Below are 27954 nucleotides of genomic sequence, written 5' to 3'. Positions count from 1 at the left end.
TCCACACTGATTCAAAACATTCACATTCAAGAAAAGAAAGACTCAAAAAATCATATCCATTCCACCATCGACACTTCATTCACTTTCCATTCTTTCCATCGGTAACCAAGCAAGTAGTATCTTAAGAAGGAAGGAAGGAAAAAACGAAATCAACAACCCTTTCCTTTCACCTTCAACATCTTTAGATTCCTCTCATTTCCATCAGTAACCACGTAAGTAATGTCTTCAGAAGGTAATGACACTGATTCAAACTATCCACATTCAAGAAAAAAAACTCAAAAAAATCATATCCATTTCACCTTCAACGTCTTCAGTTTCCTTTCCTTTCCATCAGTAACCAAGCAAGTAATGTCTAATCTTACATACACTGTCGGAAGCGCTGAAGTCACGCCGAGGTTGAGTGAGATAAGACGCGATTACCTCAGACGACAAGGGTTTATAAGATAGGCAAGCAGGGATTACCAGAGGGAGAGGATAGGAGGGGGGACGGGTTAGTACTAGAAGGGAAGGAAAACGGAGGGAAAAAGGAGAGGAGAGGGAGGGAAGGAAATGGTGACGAAGGGAAGGGGAGGCAATATATAAGGTAGATAAAAGGAAAAAAATAAATTGTAAAAGAAGGAAAGGAAATGAAGAGAAGAGGAATAGCAAGGGAGGGGAGGGAAGGGAGAAGTGGGAAGGAATAGGAAGGAAGGAAATAAATCAAAATAAATAAACACTAAGGAAAGAAAGAATGAATACGAAAAGCAAGGGAGGGAAAAGAGGACAGGAAAGGGGAAGGGAGGGGAAAGGGAAGAAATAACAAAACATAATAAAATAAAACACAATAAAAAATAAATAAAACAAATTAAAACACTGCAAACTAAAGGACTGGAGGCGCTTCGTCCAGACCTGCCACCACTACAACTCACGGAGGGAAACTGACCGACCCACACACACACACACACACACACACGTACGACGATGACTCAGTGTGCACTTTCTGGATAGCATGGAAGCACTCAAGAGGAACATTCTCTCTCTCTCTCTCTCTCTCTCTCTCTCTCTCTCTCTCATCATCGTAGCTGCTTCCCATTACTCCCATACTTTAGGAAGAAGAAGAAGAAGAAAATTAAGAACACCAAAATTAGTTACTGAGGTGTATTGGTCTCTCTCTCTCTCTCTCTCTCTCTCTCTCTCTCTCTCTCTCTCTCTCTCTCTCTCTCTCTCTCTCTCTCTCTCATCTACATCACCTACCAAAACCAACATCTGAATAAAAATAACAAAACCACTATACATTAACGAATAACAAGTGGCACAATGGTTGAGTGGATTAGACCGTCAAACTAGGGTGAGCCAGTTCGAATCCCAGTGCCAGCGCGTGAGGTTAGGAAGGGAATCCGGTCTGACAACCTCACACCACAACCTCCCCCCAAACACAGACCCTATAATATAAGAACACAGACCATAGACACACGATAGATAGACCATATATAAATAGACCATAACGTAAAGAGTCTGCAAGAAGCGAGTATGGTAAAATATGTTATGATTAAGACGAAGAACTCCAGACAGAAATAAACAAATAAATAAATAAATAAGAAAGTTAATGAAGGAATGGGAATAATAACAAAAGAATAATGATGGTACGATGATGGGTGTGACTAGCGGCGGGAATCGAACGTGGGGTTGGCTATATGGCTCATTGGTTGTTGTTTATGAACGGGAGGAGCGTGTCAGTCAAGGGAAGCGTGCTATAGTGTTTTCTTATGAGAGAGAGAGAGAGAGAGAGAGAGAGAGAGAGAGAGAGAGAGACACACACACACACACACACACACACACACACACACACACAAAGAATTAACAGGAAGTACTGTGAATGGAAGCACTGAACACACACACACACACACACACACACACACACACACACGGGGAGTTCTTCGTTAAATAAGAGTTCGTGTTCAGCTTTGTTAACCGTCCTTGCGAGACTTCAACGACAAAAAAAAAAGATTAACGAAAAAATATATATATATAAAAAGATTGTTCACGTAATTCCAAGTAAGTTAAGTGGATGGAATGTTTTGCAATACCTTTACCAGAGAGAGAGAGAGAGAGAGAGAGAGAGAGAGAGAGAGAGAGATAAGGGGAGGGGAGAATGAGGGGAGATAGAGGGGAGAGGCACTTAGGAGAGAGAGAGAGAGAGAGAGAGAGAGAGAGAGAGAGGGCAGGTAAGTGGTAGTACTCTCTCTCCCTCTCTCTCTCTCTCTCTCTCTCTCGCCGTAATCCATTGAGGTGCTACAGAACGATGCTATTCAAGTCACACATAGAGGAGGAGGAGGAAAAATGAGTAATAAAGGAAGGAAGGATATGGGGCAATGATCCACTCACTATGACGTCACCACTAAAATAGGATATATATAATCTTCTTGAGGTACTAGAGAGTGGAGGAGGAGGAGGAGGAAGAGGAGGAAAGATTTATAAGTAGGATATGGAGTAATGATCCACTCACTCTTCCGCCACTATCACAAAAGAACACCTATGGCCTTCTTGTGATCAGAGGAGGAGGAGGAAAAGGAGGAGGAGGAGGAATTAATGAGCAAAATGTAAAGAAATAAATGGGGATGGGTTATTTACAACACCATCATCACCACAAAATAAAAACTATGGACTTCTTGCGATCCGACAGGAGGAGGAGGAGGAAGACGATGACTAGGAGGAGGAAGAGGAGGAGATAGGGGAATGAAGAGGAGTAGGGATTTAGGAGTAGGCTGTGAAGGGATAAGGACGAATGAGAACCTTATTATACCGTCAACACCAAAAAAGGAGATCATTTTCTTTAAAACTCAAGTGGGTTAAGAAAGAGGAGGAGGAAGAGGAGGAGGAAAAGGATTGAAGTAGATTTATAGGAGCAGGATATGGAACTAGTGGGAATCATCACTCTACCGTCACCGTAATAAAAAAGACATATATAATCTTCTTGGGGTCCTAAAGTGGAGAAAGAGATGGAGGAAAAAAGTAGGGAGGAGGAGTAATAAGGAGTAGCAATGTAGGAATAGGATATGGAGGAATCATCACTCGACTGTCAGCGCCACAAAAGAATATATATTGCTTTCTTGAAATCACAGGAGAAGGAAAGGAAAGAAAAAGATAAGGAAAGAAGAGAAGGAGGATTGAAGTAGAGATATAGGAGCAGGATGTCGAACTAACAGATATCCTTCACTCAACCGTTACCGCCCAAAAGGATATCTATGGTCTCCTTGAGGTCTTAAGGAATGGAGGATGAAGAGATGGAAAAATAATAACAAGGAGTAGGAACGTAGGATCAAAATATGGAGTAAACAAAAGGATATCAAATCTATGGTGTCCTCGAGGTCTTAAAGAATGGAGGAGGAAGAGAATGGAGAATAATGACAAGGAGTAGGAACGTAGGATCAAAATATGGAGTAAGTAAACAATCCTCCACTCTACCGTCACCGCTCAAAAAGGATATCTATGGTCTCCTCGAGGTCTTAACAAGGAGTAGGAATATAGGATCAAAATATGGAGTAAGTAAACAAGGAGTAGGAACATAGGATCAAAATATGGAGTAAACAATCCTTCACTCTACCGTCACCGCTCAAAAAGGATATCTATGGTCTCCTTGAGGTCTTAACAAGGAGTAGGAATATAGGATCAAAATATGGAGTAAACAATCCTTCACTCTACCGTCACCGCTCAAAAAGGATATCTATGGTCTCCTTGAGGTCTTAACAAGGAGTAGGAATATAGGATCAAAATATGGAGTAAGTAAACAAGGAGGATCAAAATATGGAGAAAGTAAACAAGGAGTAGGAACGTAGGATCAAAATATGGAGTAAACAATCCTTCACTCTACCGTCACCGCTCAAAAGGATATCAATGGTCTCCTCAAGGTCCTCTAAGTCCCACTCGATGGAGCGTAGGGCGTTGCGTAGCTCTGTGTTGGTCCAGTCTAGTTCCTCTTTGCTGGCCGCCACCACCACCACGCCGCCTTCCTCCTGTTGCTGTAGTTCCCCCCACCGCTGGTACAGGCCGCGGGTCTTGTTCAGCGCCTTGCACACCTCACTGCAGGGACACAAACGTCAGGGATACACATACACTTGCGTACACGGTTATGGTAAAGTGATAGTAGTGGTGGTGTTAGTGGGTGTGGTAGTGGGTATTGGAGTGGTAGTTTGTGGTGGTGAGGAGTGGTAGGTGTTGTTGTTGTTGTTGGTGGTGGTGGTGGTGGTGGTGGTGGTGGTGGTGGTGGTGGTGGTGTTGTTGGTGGTGTTGGTGTTGTTGGTGGTGGTGGTAGCAAAAGGAGAAGGAGGAGGAAGAGGAGGAGAAGAGGAAGAAAAGTAGTAGTAGTAGTAGTAGTAGTAGTAGTAGTAGTAGTAGTAGTAGTAGTAGTAGTAGTAGTAGTAGTAGAAGTAGTAGTAGTAGTAACAAAAGCAACACTAATAATCATCATAATAATAAAAATCAACAACAACAACAACAATCATCATCATCATCATCACCAATAAAACAACAATGGAAGATCACCCCAATCACTTTCACCACCACCACCACCACCAAGATCAAACAATAACACAATCACCACAGTCATCACCACCACCACCCAGATCACACAATACCCTGACACTACACTTTCTTTGACGAATAAGCGACTCCTGCAAGCCTCAACCAGACCGTGTGTTCGTGTGTGTGTGTGTGTGTGTGTGTGTGTGTGTGTGTGTGTGTGTGTACCCAAAGACCCGTGCGTTCGTTTGTCTGTATTCGCTCAAAATCAAGAGGGGTAGGTACTGGCTGACGATCGCAGGTCCAGCACGTGATTAGACTATGGTGAATGACCCCCCCCCCACCACACACACACACACACACACACACACACACACACACACACACAGGAATGTAAACAAATTAAAGTACCAGACAATGAAATGTGTGTGTGTGTGTGTGTGCGAGAGAGAGAGAGAGAGAGAGAGAGAGAGAGAGAGAGAGAGAGAGAGAGAGAGAGAGAGAGAGAGAGAGAGCAAGCAAGCATATCAAGACCTCTCTCCACTTAACATTCACTCAAGAAAGCCATTAACACACTTCCACTTCAACGTTCCACACGAAAATCTTTAGATGAAGGGGCGATGGAGTAAATAATCATTGCTAAAGAGAAGATGGAAAAGAGGAAGGCGAGAGGGTAGAAGAGGGAGGAGGAGGAGGAGATGAGAGGGTGGGAGAGGGAGAACTATTTAATCACTTCCTCTTTTTACTATAACCTTGATTAAGAAGGAAGGAAGGAAGGAAGGAAAGAAGGAAGGAAGGAAGGAGGGCAAGAAGAAAGGAGAATGAAAAAGGGAAAGAAAGATTGAAAGAAAAACTGAGAGAGAAAGAAAGAAAAGTAAGAAAGAAAGAAGAAAAAAGATTGTATGAATGAAAGAAAGAAAGAGAAAGGAAAGAAAGAGAAAGAAAAGAGAATGAAAGAAAGAAAAAAAAAAAAGCAACCCCATCAAGTACTGTCTCCTCCCCCTCCTCCTCCTCCTCCTCTTCCTCCTCCTCCACCTTCATCCCATAACTCAAAAACTACCCTGGCCTGTCCTAGCCCCGCCCCACGCACCCACCCCGCTGAGCCAAGGTTGGTCAAGTATTCTGTCAGCAGGTACAGCGCCCGCCGCCACAGACAGACAGACAGACAGACCCTCAAGGCCCAGTGGTTCTCTCAAGTAAGTCTCGTTTCGCAAGAGTACACGTGGGTTAGGAGGCTACACACACACACACACACACACACACACATTGAGGGATGGAAGTGCCTGGATTTAAACGTGTATGGAACAAGTTAACATGAATCTCAAGAAGCGTATGAGGAGAAATTCACGAAAGAGAGAAAGAAAAAAGAAAGGAGGAGAAAAGGAAGGAAAGAATGAAGGAAAAAAGAAAAAGAAAGGAGAAAAAGAAAGAAAACAAGAAAAAATAAGAGAGGAATATTAAAAAAAATAATTATACATAATTTTAAGGAGTTTCATGGTTCCTAGATGATAATAACAGAGGAAGATAAGAACAACACACACACACACACACACACACACACACACACACACACGAGAGAGAGAGAGAGAGAGAGAGAGTCACCATCGCACGTCATGTCTCTTTAATGTCCCCTCTCCTTTATACTTCAATTTGAAGTTAACAGAGAGTGGATGGTGAAAGGTGAAAAATGTGTGTGTGTGTGTGTGTGTGTGTGTGTGTGTGTGTGTGTGGAAGGGAAGAATATGGGGAATATGATTTCTTTTTACTTGGCTCAACTTATTATCTGCTCATCATCATCATCATCATCATCATTAGTGAGCCTCTCTGTCTGATATTAGTGCTTTCCATCCTCTTCCATCAAAGGTTCAAATTCCACCTCTCCACCTGGTCATCTGCCGAGGTTCAGGTTTCGACAATTCCCGGGTTGCGAGCGTTATTTTTTTCATTGTTTTTTCGCTGTCCATCTATCATCGGTTCAGTGCATTAAAGTACCTGGCCAACTACGTCAACCTTCCTACACTGACAGAGATCGTTAGGTGTGTGTGAGGTGAGGTATGTCTGGTGTGGTTGTGATGTGGTATGTGTGATGTGGTATATGTGGGGTAGTGTGGTATGTGTGGTGCATGTGTGGTTTGCTGTGTTCCGTGTGCCCCAAAATCCTCCCTGGTAGTGGCGCTTCTGTCCTAACTTCTCCTGCACCCCTTCTCCTTCTCTCCCTTCCTCAGCTCATCGGCGCACACAAGCTGGTCTGCGAGGAGGTGATGTCACGGGTGCTGATACACAAGACGCAGTGCCAATAAACCTCTAGGGCTGGGCCGGCGCAAGAACCCAACCTACACCCTAACAAATCGGTGATGGGCTTAAGCGGTAGCCTGGAGCGGGATGGATTTATGCATGGGAGGGTCTGTGCAGGACGGCTGGGGCTTATCAAACAGGGAGGTGATGGGGGGTGAGGCAGCGACGGGCGGGGGGAGGAAGGGGGTTGTCCGTAAGGGTGGTTGTGTCGAGACGGAGGGAGCGACTGATTGAAGATCCTTGTGTTGCGGTCACCCATCTGCGGGGGCGTCTCGGTGGCAGGGAGTAAAGGCCGGAGAGACGGCAGCATCACCCTCGCAGGAACATTGGCACACAGCTCGCGGTGCCTCAGTCGTTCTCTATGCGGGGCAGCGGCCGAGGGGTGAGCGAGCGGACGTGGTGATTCCACGGGCCCAGGTTCAGGTCCCGCCACAAGCAACAGGCAATTTTTAACCCTCGCGAAGTAGCAAAACACCCGCATGTTGCCCAATCTTCAAGCAACCCTAAACTAAAAGCGATTTCAGTTAAGAAAATCAGCGGAGGGCTGCATGGGCCAAAATAGTTACATTATCATGGCCGCCGCGTAAAACAAAATCCGCCAGCGGCACTAACGGACTGTTGTTATTGATGTTTACAGATTTCGTCCCTCCGCGGAGGAACCCTGGGCCTTTGTCGGGTGACGGCCCATGAAGAGGGTGCCGACAGACCGACTCAATGGGCTAACGCTGAACAAGTCGGTCTGTCGGCGAGGACTGGCATGCCTCTGACTAACGGATTGCTATAGACACGTGCCTGCGCCACTAACGGGTTGGGGCCGACCAGCAAGCCCCATTAAGAAAGCCTACCGGCGCTATAGGCCGCACGTAAAATAATAAATAAATAAATAAAACATTTCATGGCATCCCTTTGCTGAAGCCCATGGAAACACTCACCCCCGCGGTCATTATTAGACACTTTTCGTCCCACAGAGGGCTATGTTGAAGGCTCACTATCAAACAAGAGGCTCCTTCAGCAGCCCGCACCGGTAAGACGCGAGAAGTCCATGCACGCCCACGCCGCGCGGTGCCTTGGTGTGCCGGCACTGGCACCCGCGCGACGCCCGGCACATGCACGACTACTCTTACTGTACATACACGGGGCCAGGACGCACCAGTGGGTTGAGTGGCAGGCTAGTGGAGCTGAAAGTTGGCTAAATTAGGTTGGGTAACACGGTATTACGGGGTGGAAAACAATCGGCTTGGCTGAAGAAAATAGGAAGAGCGGTGAGTTAGGATGGATGAGGTGAAGCTAGCGGCACAGGTAATCATGGGTTAGAAGACGTGATGGGCTGGAAAAGACAGGTTGGGCTACAAGAAGCTTGCTTGGGCAGAGTGTGGCGGGCGGGCAGAGAATCAGAGTGGGGCTGAGGGGGCAAAACGAGGCCACGAGAAGCGCTGTTCGGCATGGACGGGACAAGGGCGGGCCAGGCGTGACGAGACTCGTAAAGACGGCGGGAGCAAGAGACTCCCGCGACACGTACTTCCTGGAGGAGAAGTAGAGGAGGTCGACGAAGCTGGAGTAGCGGAAGGCGTTCACCTCCTTGAAACTCTTGCGGACACTCTTGTTCCTGGCGAGGGCGGCGTTGCGCGCAGCCGAGCCGCCTGGGCCGTAGCGCGAGGGCGTCCTCCTGACGGCCACGCCGGCCATCCCACCGCTGGCTGCTGCCCTGCGTGCGGCCACTCACTGCTGCCGTCCACCGGCGAGGCTCACTTCATACCCACGGTGTCTCATTTTCACTTCAGAGTCAAAGTTCTTTCAGCTTATAACACTTGGTTTCACTTTCTGGTTGCTAAACTTTAAAATAAATTGTCATATTACACTTACAAAATTATATATATTATTGATGTATTTCATTTATTTGTGTATTTTTCAAATCCACGTGATGTGTGCTCGCTGCTTGGCGTCACCCGTGCCGCCGACCGGCCGTGCACGCCTCGAGCCCCGACGCGGCGGCAGCTGCACGGCTGTTCCCTGAAGCTCCTCCTTTACGGGTCGTCACTCGTCACATCGCTCTCCTCTCGCAACAAAGACGCAACCAACTATCACTCCACTATACGCTTTAAAAAAAAAATCCTTCGCCCACTGAAAAAAACAATCCACACTTCTCCGTTGGCACCAAACACCTTTGGCCCACTCACTCTCTCTCAACCACTCCCCTCTCGGCCACACACTTCGTCCCTGCACGTCCGGCACCGTCCCGGGGCAGCGCGGCACAACCTTGCCAGGCACGGTCACTCACTGCTACAGCCCGACGCCAACTGACCCCCGCCCGCACCCACAGACCCACCCGACACATGCCCCACCCCGCCCCCGCCCCCTCACCAACCCCACCTGCCCTGCCCCCCTCCCAGCCTCCCTTGTTGCCCAGCGGCGAGGGGAGGGCACTGCATACCCCTCACTGCTCCCCCCTTCCCTTGCCCTCACTCCTTCCACAAGCCTAGTCTGTTTTCTGTTGCTGTTATGAGAAGGAGGAGGAGGAGGAGGAGGAGATGAGGTAATGTGACAGGTTGGTAGCATCAGAGGTGGTATTGAATATTACAGTGAACATCATGCACTGTCTGAGGGGTGGTGGTGATGGTGGTGGTGGTGGGGAGTGGATACAATAGTGGCGTTCAGAGTGGAGGTGGAGATGGAGGTTGAAGTGGAGGTGGATTCTGCATACTCGTGATGGCATGCTAGATAGTGACTCCAGGTGGCATATGAATAATTAAACTTAAAGGCACAAGGCGTACCCCAAGTCTATACCCCCATCAACACCCACCCCCCTCCCCCACACACAAAACACCACCCACCCACCCACTAAACCCCTTCAGTATTCTCAAGCATATCTACGCCTCTACATCTATTTGAAAAGCCTCTCAGTGAAGTTGCCGAGATCACCATGGACTGTTCTGTGATACTAGTGATAGTTTTACACGACATCTGCATCTTAAAAGGGAAAAAAACACCCATGAAAGCCTAGTTAATCTTATCTATGGTTTTGAGTATAGTCGTAATGGGAACCCGATATGTTTAAATAAGAATATGGACTGTTCTGTGATTCTAGTGATAGTTTTACACGTCTGCATCTTAGAACGGAAAAATACCCATAAAAGCCTGGTTAATCTTATCTATGGTTTTGAATATAGTCGTAATGGGAACCCGATATGTTTAAATAAGAATATGGACTCATCCCCCTAACCCGTTCGCGCCCTCCCTTTGTTCCTTCGCACCCCCACAAACACACAAAAACAATTATCAGACCAAATATAAAAGTGGAAGATAAATAAAGTTAATAAAATGGAACAAAATTAGCACTGGTGGAAGCAAGACCCACACTCGTAAAAGTTATAGAAGTGGTCCCTTTTTGTTCCTTCGCAAAAATCGCATCTAGCCGAGCCTAATGTTACTTAATTTCAATCTCCAACATTTCCTAGCCATGTTCACTGATTCATACGCACTTTTCTAATCAGTATTCGTATCACTAAAGACTCCACTCTGAATACTTAACATGAGGTATAAAAATAAACATGTCAAAGGGATTTTTATTGAGCTTGGATTAGAATGTTTAAGCGCGATTCTTCGGTTCAATATTTTTTTCAGGAGTAGGCTAGCGATGATTCCTACACGTTCTTCCTTTCCAATTTATTCCGGTTATCTTCCTATTCTATCTTCTAGTGATGATACCTAACACGTTCTTCCTCTTCTCTTTATTCCAGTTATCTTCCTATTCTATCTTTCATTCCCATTTATCAGTTCATCCCTTCACTTGTGTTCGCTTCTCTCTCTATTTCCAATTTTCTCAGCGATATATATTTTTCTTTTCTTTCTCTCTTCTCCTCAATCACTTTTTTTTATCTTTTTTCATTCTTTTTTGGTTTCTCTTTTGATGTGTTCTTCCTCTCTATGCATTATTAACTCCTTCCTTCATTCCTTCATTCCTTTTCTCATCTTCCTATCCAGTGATCTTTCTTTCTTCCTTCCTTTTTTATCATCTTCCATATCTTCCAAATGATCCTTCCTAACTCCTCCTTTCCCCTCTCCTATTACATCCTTCCTTCTTCCTCTCCTCCTCTTCCTCCTCTTTTTCGCTTCCTTCCTTCCTCCTCTTTCATCCCTATCATCTAGCTTCTTCCTCCCCCCTCATTTTTCTCCTTGCTTCCCCTATCTTCTTCCTTCCTTCCTCCTTTTCTTTCTACAACCTCCTCACTCCTTCTATCCCTCCCATTCTCCTATCATGCTATTCCTTCCTTCCTTCCTTCCTCTCCTTCCCTATCCTCTTCATCCTTCCTATCGTCACCCTCCATCACGTGTTCATCCATCATTTTTTAATACTCCTTAATCTTTTTTTACAACAATGGAGACAGCTTAAGGGCACGATAAAAAGGAAACATTAATAAAAAAAAAAAAAGCCCGCTACACGCTACTCCTAATTGTCGTACACTCCTTCATTCACATCACTCTCATCTTCTGGGATAGTGTGAATTATCTTAAACACAACTATCACTCACGATCTAAAAAAAGGACTTGTCTCTACATCTCCCCTATCACCCAAGGCTCTTCCTGTCCCCACGCCGCGTCGTTACGAGCCACAAAAGCCCCGGACAGGAAGCGGGTGGGGGGTGATATTCCTTCATTCACATCAATCTCTTCTTCATCGTCTGGGATAGTGTGAGTATTTTTAAGCGCAAGTATTACCACGATCTAAAAAAAGGACTCGTCTCTAGATCTCCCCTATCACCCACGGTCTTCCTGTCCCCGCGCCGTTATGAGCCACAAAAACCCCGGACAGGAAGCAGGTGGGGGTGACGGGACTGACGGCAGGGACGGCGCCAAAATGAATCGGGCGACACCGGTGCTCAGGGGGGCGAGACGTGTGTTTATTAGTGCAGCCCCTCGGAGGATGGGCAAGGTCACACACACACACACACACACACACACACACACACACCGAGCTATCCAAGGCAGGTTTTCCCCCCTCCTCCTCCTCTCCCTGCCTGTCTCTTGTTGCCTACCTCTCTCCCCCCTCGACCCCTCCACCATCTTTACCTACCTTTTACCTATATCCCCCTCCACCTCCCCCCCTCCATCGTGTTACCTCTCTCTCCCCTCTCCATCTCTCCACTACCATTACCTTAGTCCCCTCCCACTCAACCCATCCCCCTCCCCCCTCCACTAAACTGCTTCTTGCACCCCTCCATGACCGGTTGCTTCCACCCATGCTCGAGGGGGATGGGGGGGGCTAGCCACCTAACCAAAGCTGAATGTGTCTGGTTTAGGTTTTAAGAATGGCGTGTTGGTGCCTCTGTGTATTTAAAAACATATCAAGAGCATTTTTTTCTTATTTTTCGTCTTCGCTCCTGACGCTCTCAAACTTCCAGAATCTTGGATACAACCCTTTGATCCTGAAATTTCAATGAATGAGGAACACACACACACACACACACACACACACACACACACACACACACACACACACACACAGCTCCGGTAGCTCAGTGGTTAAAGCTCTGCGCTGCCAGGCTTCACGGCCTGGCAGGCGGAGGTTCGAGCCCCCCCAGGCCAGGATTTTTTGATTTTTCCTCTGACAAGGAGTGGTTACTACCCCCCTTTGAGCAAGAGGGATGGGGTGTGCGATGTGTGAGGGTCCCAGCAGTACCCAGAGATCGACTATAATGAGCCTTGCTCTAATCGGGAGAGTATTTGCTAGCGATGACGAGTCCAGCTCGTGATCAGGCCGTGGTGAATTACACGAAAAAAAGTACACGAGCGAGTACGCGTGAGCGCGTGTGCTCGAGTGAGCGAGCGAGCGAGAGAGAGAGAGAGAGAGAGAGAGAGAGAGAGAGAGAGAGAGAGAGAGAGAGCAAGCAAGCATATCAAGACCTCTCTCCACTTAACATCCACTCAAGAAATTTGTTTTCAACCTGCACTGCATCTCGTGCTTTCCACACCTCTGCCATCAATCAAAGACATGACCCTGCTGAGGACAACAAGCACATTCCTCTTAGGTGACCCCACCCCATTTAGTGACGCAGGTAAATATTATTTGTAGTGGCTGCCGCGATGTATAACTCTTGCTTGGGCCATGCTGCCCCCTGGTGCTCCACTTGACCAAAGTCAATATAGTTAGGGTTGATTGAAGGTCTGGGCAGCATGCGGGAAATCTTCCGCCATTCAACGATGGTTCAAAATTGTCAGCACACATCAGCAGGACTCAACTTAGATCCCAAGCTCACCACACCCACACGCTGTGCACTTGGGTAAACATTGTGCCATGACAGCAGGCTTCTGCAGGTCATTTTGATCACTGCCACTGCTGCAAATCATAGTGTGGACCACCAATCAAACAATAGAGACATATACCAGGGGGCATGTTGCCTCGTCCACCCCATGATGGTAACCCAAGGGGCTCCTCTGGCCAAGTCTCCATGCAGGCTCCCTTCCCATCCTAAGTACCGGTACCTCATAGCAGGATCCATCAACTTACTCAAGTCACAAGCAGTTGGTGCCCCTTTGGCCTCCATTTGGAGTTGTCTCTCACAGAAACAACCTGGTGAACAGGGTTGGCTTTTGGGAAGCGTGCCACATGTCCATATAGTTGGCGTTCAGAAACTATGCGGGTGATAGGTCTCAAATCAGTTTCATGGAGTTATTACCGGTTTGGTACAAGTCATTGCATCGATATACCATGATTTTTTCCAAGCACTGAATACCAAAGGCATCAGTTTGCCTCTTGAAGTCTCTATTCAGTATCCATGTCTCACAGGGACAGAGAGAACAGGGATGACAGAAAGCACAAGTGACACGAAGATCCAGGTTTTTGTCCTTCAGCACAGGTATGGACAACATATACTTAAGCTGAGCGAGTCCATAACACCAAAGGACAAACCAGTACGCCAAAAGACTTCTGGAGGACTCGTGACATTGTTCTGCACTACACTACCAAGTGATAGGTTACTATTTTCAGGGCAATAGGTTACTGTTTTAACATCAATAATGTACCACTTTAGCTTTGTACTGCACTGTGGTTGTCAATGGCAGTAGCAAAGGTTACCCTTATATCAATGTTCCTCACATTTCCTAGGTATTGCTATTCTGATTTTTCCACTACAATTTGCATGATTATTCAAATAGCTGGCACCTTATGGCATACATCAACAAAGAATGATCTCACTTTCTTGTATAGAAGTCTCATTATGGGAAGGAAGCATACCTATATGAATTTTCTGAGTCAAGACCTATAGTAACTGTTTCGGGTTTTGTTAGGTTAGGTTAGGTTAAGTTTAGGGTATCTTCAAGCACATGACAGCCAGCACCTTATGGTATAAATCAACAAAGAATGACCTCACTTTGTTGTATAGAAAGTCTCATTAGTAAGGAAACATATATGAATTTTCTGAGTCGAGACCTATAGTAATTGTTTGGGGTTTTGTTATGTTAGGTACAGTAAGGTTAACTGAAGGGGCAGCATGTGCCTCAATGGGCGTCACTTAAACAATCCTTCCTGCACCACCACCGGGCTCAAGGACATTCACTAACAGCCCCCTAAAACTGAGTCTAAAGAGGCAACAATAATCTAAGCCTCAAAAATAAAAATAAATAATAAAAAAAAGCACAAAGGCATCTTAAGCAAACTTGTAAATTTTTCTCACTTCTCAAAGCTCCCGAAAAATGTCAAGATCCCCATGGAAAGTTTCCCAGTTCAAACTTCCTGGGAATTTTACAACCCTAGCCCCACCAGACTAGTAAAACAGCCCCCTTGCATCAGTGACAGCTCCACCTCTTGCGGGAACTCAGATCATAAGATTAACCAATACTGTGGCACTCAAATCAATGGAGGAAGAACTTGGTGAACAATAATGAAGAACACAGATGAGGAAGACAAATTTTACTAGTTCCTCCTCCAATGCCACTGAACTCTACCCTCCAAGATAAGATATGGGAGGTAAACCAGAACATGTAACCTAACTGTATGAAATGACTGAAAATATTATTGGTTGAAAGCTGGAAAAAAGAGAGGAAAATAGTTAAATGATACTAAGCAAGGAAGATCAAGGTAACTCAACCTCCCTAGATAAGATATGAGGAAAGTCAGGACATGCAACCTAACAGTTTTTTTATACTGCAAGGTTGGCAGCTCAAGGGAAAAAAACAAAAACAGCAACAAATAGGCCCACTATACACTGCTCCGATGAAAGAAATGTAAACAAAAGGCCAGAAGAGATGTCAGTTTCAGGTGGAGAGGTGTCTTGACACTCTCCCTTTGAAATGAACGAAATGAATGAAAACATTTTTGGCTGAAAGCTGGAAACGAAGAGAGAAAAATAGTTAAAGGACACAAAGGAAAGAAGATCGAGGTGTAAAGAGATGAGCAACACAAAGCCTCGGAGGTCAACAGAAAAGAAGGAAGACATGAGCGACACACAACCTTATAGATTAACAGAAAAAGAGAAAGAAAAACGCTGACAAACACATTGGCACTAAAGTGAGGTTAAAATTAGTACTGTCATATATTGGGAATGCCTCAATACACTCAAATAGTCCCAAGAAACCGAGTTTTATTTTCGGGAATCAGTAAACGATTGATTCTTCAATGCCTGAGGTGCACCTTCCACCACCCGACCCACACCTGTGAGCAACGGCCAGACTAGTGGACCCACCCCCGCCAATGCCCTGTTCCATCCCACGCTGTGTATTTCCACCGCCCCGCACCACACTCCAAAGAAATTTAAACTAACCTAACCTAACCCAACCTAACTTACTCTACCTAACATGGGGGGTTTCGCCCCCTTCGACCCCCTTACCAATGATGCTTCGCCCCCTGGACCCCCTAACGGGACCTTCAACCCTCTCGACCCCCCTTCTATTTCCCGAAAGTCATTCGGTAATGCACGGCATTGAGGGACCAAAAAAGGATCCATAGTGTAAGTACTAACATCCCAAGTGGTGGCTGCCCCTTCCCCAACAGTAACACAACACTGGTACTCACTCTTTAACCACAAAAAATGGGTCTTCAAGCGTCATGTCCTCATGCGGCGAGACGGTGACGTCCACACAGGCCCCGTTATCACATGAACCACTGGGACACACACACACACACACGCACACGCACACACACGGCTGCTGCTGCCCTGCCGCACAATGTAAACACACCGCACGGGTTCCAGCACTGCGTGACACACTCGCTGCCTTCAACACACACAAACCTACATAGCACCTATTTTGATGTATATGGTAATGGCAGAGACTGATATTTTTGCACGATTGTGGCTCTGAAACTAATACGACAGTCATAGATGTATTTTTTTTTTAAATGTTCATCTGCATACCCTCGCAATACCACAATGATGTAAACAGTAGTATTATTTGACAGATATTTACTTGCAACAATAAACTATCAATCAATCAATCAGATCATTATATGCATGGTTCATAATGTTTATCTGAAGGGTAATAAAAAAGCCCTTTTCCAGAACGTTAAGGGTCTAAATAAATATGACCGTCAAAATAAATATGACCGTCATGAGAAACAGATAAGAGGTACCTTTATGAGCACGAATTCCCATACCTAACTATCACTAAAGGTAAGCATCACTAAATAAGGTAAATTCCTTCTTCTCCCTTTCCTTCCGTCATACCTCTCTCTATATACCATTCTTTTGCCGTCACGCTAATCTTTCTTCAATATATCTCTCCTTTACATTTCTCTTTTCCCTTTTTTTTCTGCCGTACTGACTAATTTACTGATTGACTGACTAATTTCTTAATGACTAATGATACATATCTTGTCTGGGGGACGGGATGGCATGACCTCTCATCTCGACCTTGTTGAAATTTTCTTTGCAACAATAAACTTCAATCAGTCAATTACTTCTTCTTATTCTTATTCTTTTGACCTGTAACGCTTTGTATCGCTTCTCATAGGTCCTCCTCCTCTCGTTCCTCCTAATGACTAATGAGTGCCTTGAGGCTTATATGTCTTATTAGATTTTGTTATGTTGTTTGATGAGTTTGAATAGGCTGGCACATTGGTTGGTGAGACCTTTCGGTTCTTTGCCTGACGGTTTATTTCTAGCATGGCTCATAATTATAGGGAAAGGTCATCCAGGTAAGAAATCCAGGTAGGAGTGCCTTGAGGGAGGAGCACCGATGCCAGATTATCGTACTCAGAGCCTCGTATTTACCGGTTTCTGGCCCATAACTGTTGCTAAGAAACACATATAATTAACCATTTTAACGATAATTATGCATGAAGTCAGCTATTGGGGTGAAGGAGACAGTTTTGGGGTCGGAAATCGGCAAACATATGAGGCAGAGTACGACAATCTGGTAACGCAGGGGAGGAGGAGGAGAAGAGATCATCACTAAATCCAAGACCAAGACCAATTGTTTACAGTTTTGCGCGGGAACGTGAACAAGTGTATGTGACGGACCGTGACCTCCGAGAATAATAAGAGCACAGCCTAACTACCTCCCTTATATACGCCAGAAGAAGAAGATAAGCCAGGTAACTCTTTAATCTGTCAGGTAACTCTTTAATCTGTTTCACTAAGAAGCTCAAGGCCCAACATTAGCTCGTATTTGAACACTGGCCTCTTGTAGACTCCTGCGTTCTTATGTTCTTATCAGTGTGGTAATTGTCCCTCTAATTAGCTCCCTTATACACACCAGAGAAGAAGACAAGCCAGGTAACTCTAATCTATTTCAATAAGAAGTTCAAGGCCAACATTAGCTTGTATTTGAACATCAGTGTGGTAATTATGTCCTTCTAACTAGCTCCCTTATATACCCCAGAAGACAATCCAGGTGACTTTAATCTGTTTCACTAAGAAGTTCAAGGCCAACATTAGCTTGTATTTGAACATCAGTGTGGTAATTTTTATAGCTCCCTTATATACACCAGAAGAAGATAATCCAGGTAACTCTTTAATCTGTTTCACTAAGAAGCTCAAGGCCAATATTAGCTCGTATTTGAACATCAGTGTGATAATTTTGACAATTTTGACCCCGCAGGCCTAGCTGGGCACCCCTCGACCCCACCCAAAAAAATGACAAGTAGGAACATAAGAAAATAAATAAGCGGGATACTTAATAATAAGAAGCATATTCGTTGGCTCCTCACAACAAAAACAGGAATAAATAAACTGCAAAGAAAAAGAAATAAAGAAAAAAATGAAGATGTACCGTAATGGAGTTTAATTATGACCGTGACCTTAACCACCTCAAAATCTGTACTTTCAACAATATCTTTGCGATGTGAGCTGTCTATATAAGTGACAGACTTAATTTTGGGGTAAAGTAAGATGCGTTTTCAATCATATGGCCAATTTTTTTAGTATTTACCCCTGCAGATTATCACCATCTTTCAGTATTTACCCTGCAGATTAACACCATCTCTGGATCATATAAAGAATTCCTCCCAGAGTTTCTCATAAATATTTCTCTACTGTTTGCATTCACAGAAGTAAGTCCTGATCTGTGTATAATTTCTTGCAGGGACCATGGCTGACCCGTGCAGTGATGCTGAGATGGGTGATGCTGATGATCTTGACCTGGACACACTCGTCATGATGCTGGATGGAGAAGTCACGGAGGAACCAGAGTGCCAGGCGTCAACCAACCCTGATCCCTCCATTGCAGAAGAGCTGGGCCTTGTGTTATCAGATGAGGAGGAAGAGGAAGCAGCGAGTCAACCACCAACATCAAATAGTTCTTTCTCATCATTTAGTGCGGCCTTCTCCAAGACCAAACCTTCTAATAAGCAGACAAAGGAGAACAATGATGCTGAAGTTGTCGACCCTCTTGAGTCTGAGCTTCGGGAAATGGAGGCACGTGTCAAGCTGCTACAGGAATCACTTGCCAAAAAGAAAAGACTACAAGGCAAAACTGCCACTAGATTTACTAAACTTACCACTACATCTGGAACGGAAAAGAAAACCACAAGTCGAGTCCTCTCAGCTAGAGAAGAAGCAAAACTGCATAAAAGACTTAAGAGGGGAAGCGAACTGCACTCTGGAGAAACCGATTCAGAGGATGAGGAGGATAACCGTAACCCCATGGAACAGCGCTACAACACCGATGGGCAGGACATAAAACGCAGGATCGCTCATGAGTCTCAAAGCAAAAGAATTGATAGGGTTGGCCAGGACATAAATCGTAGGATTGCTCAAGAGTCTCAAAGCAAAAAAATTGAAAGGGTAGACAAAGCTCCAACTATCAATGGGAGCGCTACAGAGAAGACAGGATGGAAGACCACGGACAGAGCGCTGGTCAACCTTGCAAGAGCTGGCAGTACATCCTCACAAGACACGGATAAAAATGTTACTCTGGATGCGTACTCAGGAATTAGAATCGTGTGAGTGTTAATCAAGTTATGTAGTAAATGTAGTTTCATATGTCATCTCTATTTATCTATAACCACAGTTGAAGGCCATTGTGGCATCTCATTTGGTCATAAGAAAGCTAATGTATGAATTTTGACGGTACCCTGACAGCAGTATAATGTGGAAGCTCTGACACTTTCCCCTGTTAGAAGTACACTACTATTTATGATGGCAGCATGTTTAGGTAGTATAATAATGCATATATTCTATACCTCATCACTAGAGTAAATAATTTCATCCCGGCACACGGTTTAAAGTGTTTGTAGAATCACCAATCTGTGGGTCTTTTGTAGAGGTACTTGTCTAGGTATTTTGAGCAGGGTATCAGGACACCTCTCCTCCCGGAATTGACCTCTCTTTTGGCCACTCTGTAATTTTTAGGAGCAGTAAGTAGTGGGCTTTTTTCTTCATTATTATTTTATTTTTTTGTGTGCCTTTGTACTGTCTCCTTTGCTGTTAAAAAAAAAAAACACTCAAAATTTCCTTCCCTCCAGAAACCCTCTTGTGTCCCAGGAGGCAATGAGGGAGAGAATGGAGAGTTAATTTGAACAGACACTCAAAATGCTCTCCTTTCCAGAAACCCTCTTGTGTCCCAGGAGGCAATGAGGGAAAGGATGGAAACAAGGAAAATGGTGCGCTTGTCCACCATTACTTTGCACCTGCGCAATGGGGAAATTGAAGGTGATTGGGCAACCATTGGGGTTCTTGTGTCCAAAAGCAACCCCAAGGTGTCTCAAAAGGTGAGTCGTGGTGGAGGCAGCTGCTGTCCAATCAAAGTGTGAAGCAGGCCAGTTAGTGGTTTTATATATTTTACCATCAGTGTGTAACAGAATCTGATTATTACTGAAGAATATTATATGCAAGTGAGAAGAATATTATATGCAAGTGAGTCAATCTAGTATGGCCAGGTCAGTGATATTAACCCTTAGACGGCGGTGGAACTATATATAAACGGTCCAAAATTCAGTCAGTCAGTTTTGTATGGCAGAAATATAACATCACTTCCAGATTGCGGTAGAATCTACATATAGACGATACTTAAAACATCCATTATGCGGCGTAACTATATTTATTCTACGGTCCTAAGGTCGGCAATAACTATATATAGGCGATTCATTTTAGGGGAGCTACTCTTCATATACTGCTACCGTCTAAGGGTTAAGAATTACGGAGTTTTAATATTCTAAAGTCTCGCATAATGATGCTTCTTGTGCTCATCTTCAGGGTTCTCAGTACTCCATCTGGAAGCTGAGTGACCTTTCAGACTGCACCAAGACAGCTGCACTCTTCCTCTTTGGCGGGTCCCACAAGTCCCTCTGGAAGCATAGTATTGGCACCGTTTTTGGCATCCTCAATCCCAATATTTTAAAAGAAAAGTAAGTACACTTCTATCCGAAACCATAACAACTATAGAGGGCAAGTGTTACTCTAGTTGAATCTTGCATTCCATCTTCCTTTACATTTTTTCTTCTTATCACTTCATTATTATTGATGTGGCTGGTGATAATGTCTAGGAATGTAGTTTTTCATATATACATAGAAGAATTATCCCGGTAGCTGCAGGGATCATGTTTCTTAAAGGCCCCTCTAAGTGAGAAAAACAAGAAAAAAAATCATCACTCACGCAAACCATTTCATAATATATACCAACGCATTTGTGATATGTTTATGCATCATCTATTTTTGGGGGATATATCATGGCAAAAATTTGGTCTGTCGCTGCTACCAGGTTAATGTTTTGAATGTATTGGATGAGGAGGCAAGAAACACCCACGACTTTAAAGCTAAGCAGGATAAAAATGGATATGAAAACAAAATGACATGAGACAATCCTAATCCTGTACACTATATACACATGCACACACACACACTTTTGCCAAATTTGTCTTATCTGTTTCTATGAATCTAACACCCTCAGGCGCAGCGAAGGATTCTCCGACATTATTTCTTTGTCCATCTTTGAGCCCCAGCGGGTGATGGTGATGGGCTCCTCCAAGGACCTGGGCTGGTGCAAGGGAACGTAAGTGTGCACAGACAACACTGCTATCGATTACTAATGGACACAGAATACCCTAAATATTACTGACAATTTTTAGATACGTGACGTGGCTTACCAAGATTAAATATAGCATCGTATACTTCGGCAAACAGGCAAGATAAGAATGTTTTGCTTCTTGTACAGGACAAAGATGAACGAACCCTGTCGGCAGTTTGTGAACAAGTCTTCCTGCGAGTTTTGTGTCTACCACATTCAACGCGAGTACCAGAAGTCATCCTCCAAGCGGTCAGACCTGCAGAGTACTTTTTCTCGTGTGGATCCCAAGCGACGTCTGCAGGAAAGAGTGCTGGGCAAAGACCAAGTGAGAGAGAGATGATATATGCACCTCATTTGTATACCCCTCTTGAAGGCATTTAGGTCATTCATATTCGACTTACTTTAATTCAGTCACTTTCCAATTGTAAAATGATAGATGACATTATTAGCAAGTTTCATTTTGTATCAGGAGCACCAGAATCCTGCCGAGGGTAGGTGTCAAGGGTTCCCAGCTTCTAACACCCCATTATTGTCTTGCAGGTGTTTTATGGGGGGCAGTTATACACCTCTCCTGCAGTCAAGCCGCCTCCCAAGCAGCCCAAAGCCAACCGAGCCAAGGACTTAGCCACCCTGAACTCCCTCAAGATAAAAATGAAAGCAGAGGAATTGAAGGCCAAAGACATCGCGGCCATTCCCATTCCCAAGCACTTGAGTGAAGGAGAAGCCTCAGCTGTTAAGGATGTGGTCCAAACGAATGAGTTCCTGTAAGTGGAAGCTTGCCGTCCATCAAGTAGCATTGCACTTAATCACTTCAACTTCCCCCACCCTCACTTCCACTCTTTCCTGCTGCTTCCATCTCCCTCACCATCATGTTACCATAAAGTTGTGATACAGATTACCAAAGTTGGTAAATCGGTGGTGTAGCTGCAGCAGATGGTGAGGTCACAGCCTTTTCCCAAAAAAACTCTCAGTGATACAAAGCGTCAGATCTCAGGTGACTCCCTTGGTCCCAGTGACTTGGAAAGTATTTTTACGTCAAGGTGGCTGGGAGGAGTTGCCTCTCTTGAACCCCAAGACTACCAATTTCAGATTCTACCTTAGCACATAATTTTGTACATTCAATTTAACCCTGTAACTGCAGGGATCATGTTTCTTAAAGGCCCCTCTAAGCGAGAATAATGAGAAAAAATCACCACTCACGCAAACCATGTCATAATACATAATGCATTTGTGATCAGTTTATGCATCATCTATTTTGGGGGGTTTATATCGTGGCAAAAATTTGGCCTGTCGCTGGTACATGGTAAAGGCACAAATTTGGCCCGTCGCTGGTACCGGGTTAACAAGCTTATTTTCTCAGGGGCGAAAAGTTGTTGGCTCCCTCACCTGGTGCTCGAAATCTCCTGAAGCACATGGTCAAGGAGGACACCAAGAAGAAGGTGGAATCCGGGGCCATCCGCAGCGTGTCGGCAAAGGAGTTGCTGACCATGACACACCAGAGTATGGTGGCCATGAGGAAGCAGGTTGGTGATAGCTTTATGACATTATAACACCTCACTCTAGAATTGTTCTATTCCTACTTTTTCTCTTTTCAATAATTGATTCACCCTCCTACAGATTTGCATGGATTAACTTTCCATCAGTCTCTCACTTGCCAGTTCCTTTCTCACATTTTCCTTCTTTCCATTTCCTTTAAATTCCCTTTTGCTACTTTTGCTGCTGCCACAAAGCTGTCAGAACCATCACACAGTCCTCTCACAATCTCTGCATCCAACACTGCTTTATTCTATTATCTACAGCTACTTAAGGTATCAAGCTCCTCTCATTCCCCCTAGCCCACAAGTACCTCTGGATCATCTAATGCTTGGAACAAACTTCTAGCAAATTAATGTTCCCTGAAGTATTTCCCATTTTGTATTTACACACTGATGTAAACAGACTATAACACACTTTTCAAAACATTTACACACTGATTATTAGTCTCACACACAAAAGAAATAGTAATGGTAATAGATGACCAAGTAATTGAAAAAAAATAGAAACTCTGTAATAGACCCCATGTCTGTGCTCACTGAGGAAATACCAGAATAACTAAAAGTTCTTATTCTCACCAGCAACAGGAGAACATCAAAAGGAAATCAGGCGGGCACCCTTCACCACCATCAATGAGTCAGCCGTCAGCACCACAGAAATCAGGCGGCCGCCCTTCACTGTCATCACTAAGTCGGCCGTTAGCGCCACAGCTGGCACGGGGAGTTCAGCCAGGAGGAGAGGTTAACCTTGACATCTTCTCTCCTCCCTCTGCTAGACAGCTCGACCCTGCCAAGGCAAGTTCTTTTGTTGTTTGAAACTAGAATGTGGAAGGGAATTACCTGTGCTTGAAACAAGGTGATGGAATTTATTATCTCAAATCCCTCTTTGTCTCTCCTCTCCCCTCCCTCTCCTCTCTGTCTCTCTGTACACATGCTTGCCTGTGTACATTCATGCATTTAAAGAATTGCAGTTACATAAGCAAGGTTTCTCAGCATACTATAACAAGAATTCAAATACCCCACAGTTAAGAAAGAAGTATGTTATAATTTTGTTAAGAGCAATATTTTTTCATATGAGAAAGGCAAAGTGAATTATTATTATTATTATGAAGTGCTTTGTTATCTCTTAGGCAAAAGCACTGGCACTGGTCCAGAGGAAGGGAGGCATTCAAGCTGCAGATCCAAATGCTGTTAGAAATAAGGAGAAGGCGGTGCTTCCAGAGTTTAAGAACAAAATCCAAAAGCGTCTCAACACAGATGATGATGGTAATGTATGACTAATAATGGTAACAAGAACTATGTTATGTATTGTCATGGGAATTACTTCAGTCTTAGTTGGATGGTAGACATTATCAAAGGAAAATTTAACCCCTCCACTGCAATTGGCACGGATTTGGCCTTCCCTTGTAACCTGGTAACATATAGTCCCAGGTCTTTCTCTGCCTCTGTGGTGGATAGTGGAGTGTTTCCCATGTGGTATTGGTGTGTAGGACTTTACATTTTTCTTCATTGAATTGTAGCAGCCACTTTTTGTTCCATTCCTGTAGCTTGGTGAGGTCTGACTGTAGGAAATCCGCAGTCAAGGGGTTAAAGCAATGATACAGAGTGCATGAAATGATGGAAAATAAAATGTGCCGGGCATGAGAGGTCAAGCAGCACCTGTTACACCTGTCTGGCACTGACCTACATTGTTTTCCATAGGGGTGGACTCAGCTGTTAAGAAATCAAGACTAAGTGAAGATATGAAGAATGGCACACTTCGGAACAGCCTCGGTGCATTGAACACAAATTCAGATAAATTTAAGGACATGATGGAGAAGAAGTCTCGCCACAGCAATCTTGTTGACGTAAGGACTTGGCTTACTTGTTGTTTTTCCCTTAGGTATAATTTTCAACTATATATATATATATATATATATATATATATATATATATATATATATATATATATATATATATATATATATATATATATATATATATATATATATATATATATATATACATACACATACATACACACAAACATTTCATTGTTAACCCGGTAGCAGCGGGGATCATGTTTCTTAATGGTCCCTCCAAGCGAGAAAAATGAGAAAAAAATCATCACTCACACAAACCATTTCATAATATATATCAAAGCATTTGTGATCAGATTATGCATCATCTATTTTGGGGGGGTTATATCATGGCACATATTTGGCCTGTCACTGCTACACGGTAAAGCCACAAATTTAGCCCGTCGCTGCTACCGGGTTAATAACTTTATAACTTGTCAAATTTTAATGAGTAAAAATAAATGTTACATCTTAACTTCTCATCATCATTCATGTGAGTACTAAGATTCCTGCCTTTATATATCTGCAGGTGGTGGAGAATGAAGCCATGGAAAAGTACTACCAAGGGCTGGAAAAGAAGGAGATGATGGAGGAGAAACTTTCCTCCATCATGGAGATCACCATCACTGCTCACGTGTGCTTCAAGGTATTGGCTCACTTGACTGACAGGAAAAATATAAATAATATAAATAGATAGAGATAGATAGAGATATATATACACATTACTGAACTATATATTCTGCTTGTTCTAAAACTACTCTCATTTTTCACCAGTGCAAGTACATGTCTGAGAGGGTCTCGGAGCTGTGTAAAGAAGAGAATCATGACTTGAAGACTATTAAAGCCAAAAAGAGATTTTTTGAATGCAGAAACTGCAAGCAACGCACCTCTGCCTTGGACAAGCTCCCCAGGAAGTCATGTGGTAACTGTGACCATAACTCCTGGTGCCGTGTTCCCATGGGCAAGGTAAGGATATGTTGGTGGAGTTTTTTTAATCCAAACTACCATTCAGGTGGCTCAGATGCACCAATAAGGACATTCATTAAAGACGTTTTATATTTCATTTAACCAAATTTTACTTTATTTTTCAGATCAAGAAGGGACCAAAGCTAGACTCGGAAATACTCAGCCTAAGAGGGGACGAACTGAAGCATTACAGCGGCAGCAGCGCTCAAATATACCTACACGTTTGAATGTGTTCTTAGGAGTGATTTTTTTCTTTTATATATATAAATAACTTTTTTAGCAAACAGTTTTAAATCATTAATCTGGATGGATGTATTTTCTTTATGGTGCCATCATATGACAATTTATTAAAATGTAATATCACAAGGAGTCATTTTTTACACATATTAATTTAAGTTCGGCCTGCAGATGGGTTGAAATTTCTAAGCGGTCATTCCTTAGACTACAATAAGATGTTATCAAGTGTTACTTCAGACACCATATTGATAATTCTCTGGCAAGTGACAACAATACCCACAGGCAAAACAAAAAATATGGAAGTCACACAAATATTTACATTTGGTGTATTTTCAAACAACACTAAATTAACAAGCAAAAAGCAAGCTGATAAAAAGCTTAGTTTTGTGGAAAAAAATAAGATGAATTATGAAGTGGTTAGTGTGATTAAAGCAGGTCATGAGTGTAAGCCAGTGCTGCGTGGTGCCATGTTTCATTCCTTCCCTTACCTTTGGCCTTGGCGTGGATCAAAAATTCTGGGAAAAAGGACGACCTATGACATCCAAGTTGCAAGTTTGCCTTCCACATATTTTGTGAATACCCTTTCTTTGCCCAACCAATCAGCAGGTGAATAGACTCTTATGCTACTAATTCATATTCATAGCCATGTTTCCTAGCCACAACACCATGGAAGCACTACACCACGTCTTCCAAGCAGGAAATTATATTTGAGTAGACTCTTGAACCACTAACTTACATACAAATAATTTTTAAAGCTGGCTGCATCAGGTACACGGCTGATCAAGCTAGTCTAGGTGTGCTACAGTTTTGTGGGGCTTGTCAGGTCCATTATAATCACTAATATTTACAAAATGCTTTTACTGAAAAGGGAAATTAACATTTTTCAAGCATTTCTCAATCCTCCATGGCATTTTATGAAGTCCAGCCAGCTACCTCAAGATAAGAATATTGAAATATTCAAGCAAGGGTTGAAAACTATATTGATATTCTTGAAGGAAAACACAGCAGTCAGCTAGTATTCCAAATATTACTATGGAAAAGAAGTAAACTCGTCAGATTATAGCACATGATGATGATAAGGTTATTCAGTTTAACAACTCATTATGCTATAATCACATGATGCCCGGGATCATTATTCCAACAACCTCATAGGAAAGTGACATACTAATAAAACTAATTTTTCACAATTCTCCACATTGGTAAGACTTATGAATGCAAACTTTTCAGTTTTCATATATATATATATATATATATATATATATATATATATATATATATATATATATATATATATATATATATATATATATATATATATATATATATATATATATATATATATATATATATATATATATATATATATATATATATATATATATGCAACATACAGACACAAAATAGAATCAGCCAACATTCATAGGTTCAGCAATCATGGCTTCACAAGTCTGGGGTTGTCCTGTCAGTACTTAATGGCAACTTGGGCATCCACAGGCTTCCCTCCTGACTTGACTCATGCACAACAGAATAGTGGTAAACACATTTTTGATGATAGGAATCTTTTAGGGTGATTTTAGTTACCAGAAATGGGTTTGGAAGCATTTATGGGCTCTATTTTAGATCCACTGGAGGGGGTGTTGATCACCATATTTTCCTGTGTATGACTTTTTTTTTTTTTTTTTTTCATAACAATGAGTCTCAAAAACCTCTTGTAACCTATATAACTAAAACCATTTTGTTTTCCTTGGGCATACCATACTCTGAAAACTATGATCTAGCATGATCAATCATCATAGGGAGACCCTCTTATAGAATATGAGGTTATAACTTGAGTGACTGACCACAAGCGTATAGTACAGCCACCTAATGTGAATCTAAAATGAGGAGAGTGGACACACCAAGTTAACTGTGGCATGAAGCTTGCTGGCACCACTCCTCAACACGTATGGCAACATCCGGAACTCTCTCTTGTGTATGATAACTTTAGCAAGTAGAAAAAAGTTTACACCGCCATGGCATGCCTTTCATAATTACTCTCTGTTCTGTCTGACATCCCACACTGTCTTATTCCGAAGTCAACTACGAATAAAAAAATCAATGTCAATGTACTGATTTTTTAAGTTCATTGAGGAATAAGAAATCCTTATGGTGAT

General features: G+C 43.3%; 2 protein-coding genes across 7 annotated transcripts in view; one reads left to right on the top strand and one right to left on the bottom strand.

The window, feature by feature from the left end:
- The window catches only part of LOC127006986 (syntaxin-6-like), a 48566-nt gene extending 32593 nt beyond the window's left edge, over positions 1–15973 (bottom strand). The window contains exons 1-3 of one of the 5 annotated variants that reach the window (XM_050877434.1): positions 15800–15973; positions 8312–8625; positions 3872–4059 (exon numbers count right to left, since the gene is read on the bottom strand). In XM_050877434.1, coding sequence (XP_050733391.1) covers positions 3872–4059; positions 8312–8478 — 355 coding nt within the window. In that variant the 5' untranslated portion in view covers positions 8479–8625; positions 15800–15973. Of the gene's footprint in view, positions 1–3871; positions 4060–8311; positions 8626–8969; positions 9093–15799 lie in introns of those variants that run through there. The other 4 variants (XM_050877435.1, XM_050877436.1, XM_050877433.1 and 1 more) reach the window with 4 other exon arrangements.
- A 2338-nt stretch (positions 15974–18311) lies between these two features.
- Positions 18312–27065, top strand: LOC127006984 (protein MCM10 homolog). Of its 2 annotated transcripts, none has more exons than XM_050877427.1 (13): positions 18312–19165; positions 19771–19933; positions 20418–20569; positions 21112–21213; positions 21376–21553; positions 21769–21992; positions 22589–22751; positions 23349–23555; positions 23891–24026; positions 24462–24607; positions 25128–25244; positions 25373–25564; positions 25690–27065. In XM_050877427.1, exons 1-13 carry the CDS (start codon positions 18312–18314, stop codon positions 25789–25791), a joined length of 2736 nt encoding a protein of 911 aa, XP_050733384.1. In that variant the 3' UTR covers positions 25792–27065. The 2 variants fall into 2 exon arrangements, with proteins under 2 accessions (XP_050733384.1, XP_050733383.1); XM_050877426.1 differs by having other exon boundaries at positions 23343–23555; positions 25690–27064.
- The last annotated feature ends 889 nt before the right edge of the window (positions 27066–27954 follow it).

The sequence above is a fragment of the Eriocheir sinensis genome, chromosome 34 (genome assembly GCF_024679095.1).
Source record: "Eriocheir sinensis breed Jianghai 21 chromosome 34, ASM2467909v1, whole genome shotgun sequence".
NCBI lineage: Eukaryota > Metazoa > Arthropoda > Malacostraca > Decapoda > Varunidae > Eriocheir > Eriocheir sinensis.
The sequence above is the reverse complement of the archived record's forward strand: the minus strand, read 5'-3'. Positions and strand labels throughout refer to the sequence as shown.

Coding starts and splice junctions, on each gene's coding strand:
- LOC127006984 (XM_050877426.1), top strand. CDS start 18,312: ATGGCTGACCCGTGCAGTGATGCTGAGATGGGTGATGCTGATGATCTT. Junction 19,934..20,417: donor ACCCCAAGGTGTCTCAAAAG/GTGAGTCGTGGT, acceptor GCTCATCTTCAG/GGTTCTCAGTACTCCATCTG. Junction 21,214..21,375: donor CTGGGCTGGTGCAAGGGAAC/GTAAGTGTGCAC, acceptor CTTCTTGTACAG/GACAAAGATGAACGAACCCT.